This window comes from Delphinapterus leucas, chromosome 20, assembly GCF_059928025.1.
Source record: "Delphinapterus leucas isolate spDelLeu-1000000601 "Yukka" chromosome 20, BTC_Dleu_Yukka2, whole genome shotgun sequence".
Classification (NCBI taxonomy): Eukaryota; Metazoa; Chordata; class Mammalia; order Artiodactyla; family Monodontidae; genus Delphinapterus; species Delphinapterus leucas.
Window position 1 is genome coordinate 46,758,717 of NC_143148.1, and position 11,269 is coordinate 46,769,985.

The following is an 11,269-nucleotide window of genomic DNA, read 5'->3' on the forward strand; positions in this document are numbered from 1 at the left end:
ATTGGCTATTGTAAATAATGCTGCTGTGAAATTGGTGTAGAAAAATCTGAGCCTCTAATTTTCAGTTCTTTTAGGTATATAACTAGGAGTGGAATTGCTGGGTCATACTGTAATTCTATGTTTAACTTTTTGAGGAGCTGCCGAACTATTTTCCACAGTGGCTGCACCGTTTTACATTCCTGTCAGCCATGTGTGAGGGTTCCAATTTCTCCACATCCTTACCAACATTTATTATTTTTTGTAGTTTTGTTGTTGTTACATCCATCCTAGTGGGTGTGAAGTGGTACCTCATTGCGGTTTTGGTTTATATTTTCCTAATGATTACTGATGTTGAGCATCTTCTCTTTTAACTGGTTTCTCAGACTTGCTGCCTCCTCCAATCTTTACACTGAAGAGTAGGCTGAGTCCTTATAAAACACAAGTCTGATCATGTCTCCCCTAGTTCAGAACCCCTCAGTACCCTCCCACCCACTCTGCCTAGATACAGCACACATCCCTGCCCTCCCTGCCCCTAAAACACACAACTTCTGTGCTCCAGCCTTTAGAAAATTCTTCCGGTGCTAAAAGACACTTCTGCAAACCCTTGCACCTGCTGTTCCCTCTGCCTAGACCATCTTCCTATGCTCTCCTCTGCCCCTCCCCCACTAAGGCCTCCCATCCATCATGTCTCAGACCTCACTGGCTCCCCATAACCTTTCACATCAGGGTTCTGTGCCCCTTCTCTGTGCTCCCCCATCACACCCTCCCTCCCTCATCATGTCACTTTCCCCTCTGATTTGTAATTGCCAGTTCAACTGTCAGTTTCAAAGGCTGAAACCCACAAGGGTCAAGGTCAGGTCTGTAGGCTCAGCCTTGAATCCTCAGAGCCCAGCACAGCCTGGGGTCTCAGTAAAACACAGTGCAGACTGGTCACTTGGAGGGAAAGGTGATGGGCTCGTGGGTGGATGCGTAGATGTGTTTGATTGCCCACCTGGCCCCAGTCTGCTTCCTCTGCCCAGAAGTTCCTCCACCCTGGTTCAGACATTTTGGTCCCGCCACTTGGCCATGTGCACCTGACTCTCATCCACGCACAGCCTGGGCTCAAGCCAGCGCCTTCATCCACAGACATGGTTGAGGGACAATAACTCCATATTATCTTTCCACATCTGGGTTTTAAATTCCTTTCCATCTTAAATTCCCTCTTCTGTGCCCTGGACCTCAGCCATCCCCAGCACCTCAGGAATCTTCCTTTGTCACTTCTGTCCCTCCGTTCCCACCCTCTGCAGTATCTCCCACCCACTTATCTCTACCCTCTGTCCTATTTCCTTCCCTACAAAACCCTCTGCTTCAGAGATTCCAACCTTAGCTTTGGAATTGGAATCACAGTGGGAGGTCTGAAAAAATCCCCATGCCCAGGCTGCATCCCTACTAATTAAATGGGAAAGGGGGGCACACAGATACCTGCGCATGGGTACGTTTAAAGCACCCAGGTTACTTTAACTTGCGTCTTGAGTTTCAGAACCACTGTTCTCCTTGACCCTGTAACCCCTCAGGCTGCCCCATTTTTTCTTTTGTCCGAATGTCTCAGTTGAGTTCTCTGCACCCCGACTTCCATTCTTATAAGCAGCTAATTCAATTCTTAGCAATCTAGCATCTGGCCTAAGAGTGCCCAGAAAGCACCCCTCCAGGCTGCTGCAGCCAAGTGGCCCCCTGTCCCTGTCATCCTCCTCTGTCTCCCTGCAGCCTGGTGGAGGGCTGTGTGGGGTTGTGAGGACCTGGCCTCAAACCCTAACTCCAGCCCTTCCTTGCTGTGCCATCCTGAGCAGGTTACTTAAACTTTCTGAGCCTTTCAGTGTAAACCTCCCTCCTGGGTCAGCTCTGAGAGTGGGCTGTGATAATGCAGAAAATGCATGTCCAGTGCCTAACAATGCTCTGGATTATGATCCAGACCCTAGGCCCCTTCTACAAACCCTCTTCTCCATGGGCTGCCTCGCTGACCACTAGGTTCCTCCCACTGACCTCTCTCACCTCTCTCTTTCTTTCCTCTTCCTCAGTCTCCTAAGAATTGCTAACCCTGAATGAGCCTTGACTTGAAGCCTGGCAGCATCAAAGCCCTGTTAACCTCCAGGTCTGACCACAGCTTTAGGAGGAATGTAATCTCCTCATCTCCATTTTATAGATGAGAAAACTGAGGCACAGGCTGGCAAGCTATCAAAACTCATGCTGCTTTGAAGTGACAGGCCTGGGTTTCAAATCATGACAGTTTGACAGAAGGGCCGGGCTCCTCGCCCCTGCACCCATTGCCTTCCATTGAGAGAGGCCCAGGCCTCAGTCCTGGACCCTCTGTGTTCCCTGCAACCCTTTCTAGATAGTGCCAAGTTCCTAAATTTCATAGATCTAGATGTGAAAGGTAAAATAGAGAAGCTGCTAGAAGAAACAAAAGAGCACATCATCATGACATTGGGGGCAGCAAATATTTCCTAAATAGGATTCTAAAATAACAAACCTTAAAAGAAAAGATAAACTGGATTGAATTAAAATCGAGAACTTTTTTTGCTAAAAAAAAAAAAATCGAGAACTTCTGCTCATCTAAAGACACCATTAAAAGAGTTAGAAAGCCAGCCACCGAGTGGTAGAGACATACACAGTCTGCACAGCTGACAAAAGGTTCGTATCCAGCATAGAGAAAGAGCTTCTATGATTCAATCCACTTTCCCACAGACTTCCTTGTAAACATCATATAGGCCTGGATTTGGATCCTGGCTTTTCCACCTGTTTAGTGAGATCTTGGACAAGTCTCTCTGAGTTTCCGACACCCTAAATTAATTCTCATATTTCTAAATTGGGGATCAAATCCATGCCGGTATCCCACATTGTTGTGTTTCCTATGGGAATCAAAAAAGAGATAATTTTCCAAAAGTGGATCATGTATCATATGGGGGGTTATGTGTATATATATCAAGACCGCCAACCCCTATCCCTCCTCTCAGATTGAAGCTCCCCAAGGACTTGGGCCAGGTGTTAGGCTGATCTCTGACACTGTGCACAGGCCCTGGCACATTGCTCAGAGTATATGGGATCACATATTTAATACATGAATGGGCAGGGAACAGCATTTCTGGATGAGGGAACAGCATGAGGGTGGAAATGTACAGTCAAGTACATTGGGGGTCAAGTTAGGGTATAATCACAGGAAAAGTGAGAACACGCTGGGCCTGGATGGGGATGGATCTTAAATACAGGCATTGTCTGGAAGGCCCTAGGCAGCCATTACAGTTTTGGGGACAAGGGCTGTGTACAGGAAGGGGGAGAGAGAAAGGGAGAGACAGAGAGCTTTAGAGATTGGAGGTCAGGGGTGGTAAAAGATTTCTTTCTAAGCAGCAGCCATTTCAGAACTTCTGCTTCAAAAGAAGGAAGCCGATGAGTGAGAAAAAACAGAAAAAGAGTGCATTCAGTGGGAGGGGTGGCCAGTGGCCAGAGGTGAATGAGGGGAGCAGAGCAGGAGAGGATCTGGCCTCACCACCCCTTCCTCTCCTGCCAGAAAGGGACCACCAGACAGAGTACTTCTCCAATGGGGTCCCCAGACCAGCAGCCCCAGTGTCACCCTCACCGGGGAGGTTGCCAGAGATACCAAGTCTCAGACCCCACCCCAGACCCACAGAAAAAGAATCTCCTGGGGGTGGGCCCAGCGCTCTGTTCTAACAAGCCCTCCAGGGAGTTCCGAGTGCTGCAATGTAAGAATCACGATGAGGCCACCGCAGAGAAGAAAGTCTTCCCTGATCTTCCCTTTCAGAGACACTGGTGAGAGATGAGAGATGACTGAGCCGGTCTCCCCAAGCAAAGGGGATTCACCTGGAGATGAGAATTTGAAACTGCTCTTGGGTGCAGCTCAACCCGACTCTCCATTTTTGCACAAACACTGGCTCTTGTGGGGCGCCCAGAATCCAACCCAAAGACTCATCCCCTGAAAAATGTCTCACTCCACCTGGCCTCCTGCTGTGAATTTACTTGGTACACCCCGTCTTATCCCAGGACTCAAGCATTATCAGACCTGGCAGCCCAGCAAGTGGCTGTGTGGCCGGTGCTGGCTGAGGCCACGCCTGGTAATTGATGAGCCATTCAGGGCCCTGCACCTGACCCAGGTTCTGACCCAGGGCTTGATTATCAATTAGTGTAAAGTAGCAGCACTGCAGGGGAAGGGGCAGTACCTGGGTGTGGGAGGGGCGGACCGGGGCTGGAGGAAGGTCTTCCCAGCGCACTAGCTGGGCGCAGTTCTGACCTCCCATCTCCAGGGTCTGACCTGCCTTCAGAGGTGAGTTGCATGCTGCGGGGGACTGGTGAGTGCTCGTCTTGCTGGCAGGGTGGACCCCAGCCCTAGCATTTTGTGTTGAAGCTTGAGAAAGAAGGGTTGCCTGTATTCCCAGCTCTGAGGGTAGAGTGGAGAGGGGAATCGGTGATACTGACTCTTCCTTGTACACTTTCTAGAAAGCCTTGTCTTATTCTTAGGGTGAAGTCCCCCTCACCCATGGAATCCTGGTTAAATGGCCTCCCTGTCTTTAAGGTTTACCCACACGTGAGCCTGGGCTGCTGCCCATCTCTCTTTGCCCATCCTCTTCACCCTGGGCTGGGAATGTGCGTCCTCCGCGCTTTCACCCTCCCCGGGGCCGAGGCAGCCCCGGGGTCCCAGTTAAAGGAGACTGCTGCGTGTCTGGGCCAATTTGCTAAATTATTTAAACAAGTAACTAAGACTCATGAGGACCCCAAATTGTCAGTTGGGGGAAGATGACAAAGAAAGGACTTGGTTGAAGAAAAAGGCTTATGGCCCAACAATTTTAATTTAGGTTTAAATAGCCACAGACATGCAAAAGCTATCCCAAGTTCTGCGGTGACAAACCTTCCTCCCATTCCTCTCTCCTACTTGCCCATTTCTATCCCCAAGGGCAATGCCCTTCTTAATTTCTTATGTGCATACAAACATATGCAAAGATAGGTTCTAATTTCCATCTTTTTACAGCAAATCTGTGCATTATGTGCATTGAATCCACCCCTCCCCCATTAACTGACCTTGGGATTTTCCTTGTCCAGATGTAAGTGTCCTTGTTATTTTTAACAGTTGTGTCATATTCCACTTCATGCATATACTGTGACTTATCTCACCAGTCCCTTCTTATGGACTTTGGCTTTGTCATCTACTATCGTAAGCAATGCTGTGATGCTTCAGTTTAGACATGGATTTTTATCTGAGGGCACCTTTAGGATAAATTCCTGAAAGTGGAAGTGCTGGGTCAGAGGGTAATTGCACTGTCACTGTGGTGGATACTGCCTTCCTTCCTCTGATGGGGAAGTAGAAAGCAGACTGCTGAGAACCAGACAGGGCAGAATTTGAATCTCTTCTCCGTGCTTTCTAGCTATTTGCTCACCTGCTCAGAGCTTCAGTGTTTAAAACCTGTAAAATGTGGCCCACACAGTTGTGTGGATGAAATGGGACCAACTATGTAAAGTATTTGGTTCAGGGCCAAAGACACAGTGAGACCTCCAAGTGTCAAGAGGAGTGGAGTCTGGCCATATAGCTGCCCTCACGTCTTCCCAAGGGCAGGCAGCGTGGGTACCTCCGGGTGTCTGAGAGCCAAGGATTGAGCCTGGTCTTCAAGGCATTGGTTCCAGTTGGAGGATCCCCTCCCCAGCCTTGCACATCGTCTTCTCCCTGAAGTTTCTAATACGTCCTGAGAATGGAACACTGGGTCTCCTCAGGACCTTCTGGGGATAGCTATTGGGCAGCCTGAAGGAAGGCATTTGGTCTGCCTTAAACCCTCAAAGCTCTGGTCCCTGGCACAGCCTCCAAATAAACGCACTGTCTGCCATGTATTGAGTGTTTGCCACTGGCCTGATATAATTACGAGTATTCTACACGCATGATTCCATTCAGTTCTCAGAATTATCCCCTAGGATGGGAAAGATTAAGTCACCGCCAGCCAGACTCTTCATCATTCTGCAGCCTCGCCCCATCCAAAGGGAACGTCTTGTTTGCAGGACCGCTGAGTTCTTCCACGCGTTCCCCTCTGGGGCAGGGTGGCAAGAGACACTGCGATGTGTGTGCAGTTTCCTGTTGCCCTCCTGTTTCTTTTTCTTTTTCTTTTTCTTTCTTAATAGCCATTCTAGGGGCTTCCCTGGTGGCACAGTGGTTAAGAATCCGCCTGCCAAGGCAGGGGACACGGGCTCGAGCTCTGGTCTGGGAAGATCCCACATGCCATGGAGCAACTAAGCCCGCATGCCACAACTACGGAAGCCCACGTGCCTAGAGCTGTGCTCTGCAACAAGAGAAGCTGCTGCAGTGAGAAGCCCGTGCATCACAACGAAGAGTAGCCCCTGCTCGCCACAACTAGAGAAAGCCCACGCGCAGCAACGAAGACCCAACGCAGCCGAAAATAAATAAATTTATTTTTTTAAAAGTTAGCCATTCTTCTTTTTTTTTAAAATATTTATTTATTTGGTTGCATGGGGTCTTAGTTGCAGCAGGCATGCTCCTTAGTTGTGGCACGTGGTCTCCTTAGTTGTGGTATGTGAACTCTTAGTTGTGGCATGCATGTGGGATCTACTTCCCTGACCAGGGATCGAACCCAGGCCCCCTGCATTGGGAGCTTGGAGTCTTAGCCACTACACCACCAGGGAAGTCCCACCTCTTGTTTATATTACTCGTGGTGGGGGTTGGGGGTGAGCCCTCATTTGAAAAGTATACGGTCAGATTAAAGGGTGAATTTGATTTTAGAGGATGGGGAATGCAGTCTGTGTGTCTAGAAGGAAAAACATAACTTATCTGGTACTAACATCTCAAAACGTGCATGTGAAATTTTACCCTCAACACCATTGCTGCCAACATGTAGTATCACAAGTTAGTTGGTGACCAGTCTTTTGAATCCTCTCCCCCGGAGGAGTGTTCTCTGAGTCTTCTCAATAGACCCGGAACATTGTGTCTGCGTGTCAGCATCTTTTCTCTCTCTTGCTACAGGGCATCGGGACAAATTGGAAACCCAGGATCTGGGTGACGGGCTCATTCCTCTAAGCCCTCGAACCTGGTAGCTCAGGTACTTCATCGATCAAAGACCATGAGTGAAGAGAAGGAAGAGGCCTCGTTCAGTATACTCACAATTTATGATGAACCAGAGAAGAGGAGGAATGTGCCCGAGAGCCCTGGCATTTCCTCCCAGCACGAGCACCATGCACAGTCCCAGCTGGGCGAAGCGTGTGGTCCCCTCCAGCAGCTCCCACGCTACCCGAGGCAGCATGACCTGGCTTATCAGGAGATGAGCTGTGTGAGTCCACAGCAGTGGGCCCCCCAGGCCCTGGACAGATCTGAGCTGCAGGCCACTCAGCTCTCCGAGGCAGAATCAGAAGAAGCAGAGCCTGGCCTCAGGTAGGTCTCACCTGAACAAGACTGGCAGGGGGAGCGAACTGTCTCAGGGAGAGGGATCCTGACACAGAGCTCTCCATCCATCTCATGCCCTGACTCCTCCCTCTCTCCTCTGTGTGTCACAGCTCCCCACCAGGATCCGAGGTCGGTAAGTCCCAGCTGGGACGGTGCGGGCAGGCAGGGTGTAGCCCATGGCTGGGCATTGGATGGGAGACCTGGAACGAGCTCCTGGGTGGAGAGAGCAGTCTTCTCCCTGGATCCCGTGATGCTGTTGCTGCCAGACCTCCTCTCTCTGAGTGGTTGGCCGCTGGTGTCTCCCTGCAGGTCAGCCTTGTCCTTCACCTCATCCCAGTGAAGAAGTCTTGTCATTCCTCAGAGCAATTGTAAGTGTCTTTTTTTTTTTTTTTAAACATGGCATCTTTCCCTTCCTGTTACCCCTGGAACAAGAAGCTCGTAGGAAGAAGGTGAGGGCATGCGGTGTGTCCACATGCTCTCTCTCCCATAGGTGGTGGGTGCACTGGACTTCCTGCTTCTTTGGACCCAAGCTGCCCTCCTCCCATCACCAGTGTGTAGGGCCTCAGCTGACAGGGTCACTTTTAGAGCTACATCCTAGGAGACTCTGAGCCAGGCTCTGCACTCATTGCTTATACTCAGAAGTGTCTCAAAATGTGGCCTGTTTATGAGGGAGGCCATCCTGGGCTAGTGCAGAAGGATGTCAGTGGTCTGGGGACCCCAGCTGAGGACACAGTCCTGCCTGAGGGTCAGAGAGGAGCTGTTGGATGCAGGGTCAGGAATCGAGTCAGAGGACAGGGAAGGCTGTCCCCCATGGATGAGGGCAGGTCAAGGCTGTGACCCTTTCATGGGCACCCCAGCCTCCCGTTCCAGATGAAGTGGTGGTCAGGCAGATGACCCCACATAAGTCCTGGAAGGTTGGCAAACTCCGCCATGGAAAGAAAGTCCACTCCCTGGCCATCAGCAGCTCTACTCACCACGTGTACACGTGCGGCCATGGCTACATCAGGGTGTGGGATGAGAGTGCCCTGCATGCCTGGGACCACGCCCCCCAGGCCCAGCTGAACTTACAGGTGAGGGGTCATGCAGAAGGCTCAGGGAGCCTAGATGTGACATGTGTCCTAATACTTGGAGCCCATGCTTCCAGGAGATGATTTGAGAATGTCACCCATTCCTACAGGACCGTCAGAACTGTGTCCTCACCTGCAAGCTGTCCCCCGATGAGCAAAGCCTGATCACGGGGGGTCTGTCCCAGACCCTGACTCTCTGGGACCTGGCGCCCACCCCCCGCATCAGGGCACAGCTGGCCTCCACAGGCCCCATGTGCTATTCCCTGGCTGTCTCCTCCAATGCCCAGATCTGCTTGGCTTGTTTCAAAGGATTTGTTGAGATTTGGGATTTGCAGAACCAAATCTTGATCAGGTATGACCTGCGGGAGGGCTGGATGGTGAGGCCTTGGGGAAGCCTGGGCCTCTTTTCCGACCTCACTCTCTCCTCTGCAGTAGGACTAGGTGAGTCGGTGTGGAGAACGCACTTGGGCTACGTATCTAGGGGCTTCCTGGGCCGGAAACTTCTGAGGGTCCAACCAGTGCATGAACCTCTGAGTTGTTTTCCCACCAGGAAGCACGAAGTCCCCATATACGGGTCCCGATGTGTGGACATCACGGGCAATAAGTTCTGGACGGGAGGTGAAGACACCAGACTGTATTCCTGGGACCTGAGGAACTACCAGAGGCTGCAGCAACACGATTTACAGCATGAGGTGCCCGGACGGCTGCGGCTGTGCTGAGTGCAGTCCCCCTGGGGACCGGGAGTTGCGGGTGCCCGCAGGAGCAGAGTCCGAGTTTGAAGAGGCGGCCACGAATGATGGCGCCGGCAGCTTTGTGCGCTGACCCCAAACCTCCTTCCAAACAGATCCTCAGCATTACCCACGACCCCAGCGAGGAGTGGCTGTTAGTGGGCCTGAGAATGAGTGACATCGTAATCCTGCACACACACCGAAGGGAGAAGTTTAAGGCTGTCCTGCAGAAATATGTCTACCACCACAATCTCAAGTTTTCCTCCTGTGGTAAGTGAGCAGGCAGGGGACACCTCTGGGTGCCCTGTCACCTGACAAGGCATCCACTCACCTGTAGAGTCTGGACCCAGCCTTATTTCAGACTCTTAATTCCCCCCTCTCCAGCCCCAGCACTGGCCGGGCCAAGGTCCAGGGCCACCTTCCCACTGCCCTCGCCTCTGCTTCCTCCTGTCACCGGTGTTCCTCCCCTGCCAGCCTGGCTACCTTTCCTCCCTTCTTTTTCTGCTCACCCCCTCTCCTTTTCTGGCCCTGTCTGTAATGGTAGCTTCCTATATGGAACCACAGCCCAAAGACATCGGCAGACAGAAGATGCTTGAAGCCCCATGTGGCTGTCCAGTTGTTCAGTGCCCCTCACCATAATCGCAGCGCTGGCAGGAGGGAGCGGGCAGATGAGGGAATGGTTTGGGTCATGTCTCTGAGTTGTGTAGATGGGGAAACTGAGTCAGAGAAGGAGTGATCCTCTCCCTGGTCTAGTCGGGAGCAGAGAGCTGGGACTGGAAGGCAGCCTTGGCCTCTGGCCCTTCCATCTGTCTTTCCTTCGCCAGGGAGCTATTTTGTGTCCACACTGGATGAGTCGATCCGCTGCTTAGCTGCACCTTCTCTACAAAGATTGTTTCAGGTACTGGATGGAGGCATGTGCAAACCCAGGCAGCTGGAGCTTACAGCCCCAGATCCCAGTTGGTCGGGCCCCAGAAATAGTGCTGGAAAGTACCTCTGAGATGGCAAACAGGGCCATTGAGTACATCGAGGGAACAAGGACTCAAGGTCCTAGGAACTCCTGGGCTCCACCTTGAGCCCTGAACCTGGCCCGGTCTCCAGACTGGGCCTCAGGTCTACACGGAGCCCTGAAACAGACCTGCGTGAAGTGTGCATCTCCGGCCCCAGTCTGGCCCCTGCATATCATTCCTCTGTGGCCTCTCTTTCCCTCCAGATAGAGGAGTCTACAGACATCCTATGTTGTGATGTGTCTTCTGACAACCAGTACCTGGTCACGGGCTCCAAGAACAGTGCCACTGTTTACCAGCTCTTGTATTGAAGCTTGCAAGCCACGGTCCTGCTGGTGAAGACCCAAAGAAGACCAGTGTGCTCGGAGGGTGACCTTGGGGTGCCAGGCAACTCTAACACCTCCCACAGCCCCACCTTCTCCTCCCTGGCCGGTCATCTGTCCATTCCCCTCCCACCCAGCACACACCTGGCCTGTTCTCCAGGTTTTTATTATGTAACTTAGGGATTTTTCCTTTGTTATTTTTTCTACCACTGATTTCTTTATTTTGTAATTGATAAAATGGAAAAGCAAAAACCAAAATGGCTTGGATACCCGGTCAGTTATTTCAAACAACAAACTCGTCGTGATGGGCTGCTTATGCCCCCTTTCAGCAAATTCCAGGTTGGGGAAGGAATTTTAGACGAGACTTAGTTTCGTTTATAACTTTTCTGGAATTCTTGGACTCTTAAGAAAGCTCAAGAAGCAACGTATGTCCACGTACAAACTTTCAGATTGTATCAGCGTGTTGGTAGACCAACAACACCCAACTCTTGACGCAGGTTAAGACTCCAGTCACTGGTCTAACCATATCCCAGGAAGAGCTGTCCTTTTAACTACCTACTTCGTGAAACCTTGCTTTATCTGAGGCTTTCAAAGTCCCGATCCTAATTCTGGCATTTTGTGCCGGTCAAAAGCTGCCTGTCTCTGTTTCCAGGCAACTTCCTCACGTTGGTGGGTGTGATATTTTGTCTGGCCTTTGCCAGGCTGAAAAAGCCCCAGCTCCCTGAACCAAGCCATAAAGGCCTGC

At 51.2% G+C, this 11,269-nt stretch overlaps 1 protein-coding gene across 1 annotated transcript; it reads left to right on the forward strand.

The window, feature by feature from the left end:
- Positions 1–2,414: 2,414 nt before the first annotated feature.
- Positions 2,415–10,771, forward strand: TLE7 (TLE family member 7). The gene is made up of 9 exons (XM_030761103.2): positions 2,415–7,390; positions 7,513–7,535; positions 7,712–7,770; positions 8,260–8,472; positions 8,580–8,821; positions 9,020–9,161; positions 9,314–9,467; positions 10,022–10,095; positions 10,408–10,771. The coding sequence occupies exons 1-9, from the start codon at positions 7,083–7,085 to the stop codon at positions 10,510–10,512; spliced, it is 1,320 nt and encodes a 439-aa protein (XP_030616963.1). The 5' UTR covers positions 2,415–7,082; the 3' UTR covers positions 10,513–10,771.
- Positions 10,772–11,269: the final 498 nt, after the last annotated feature.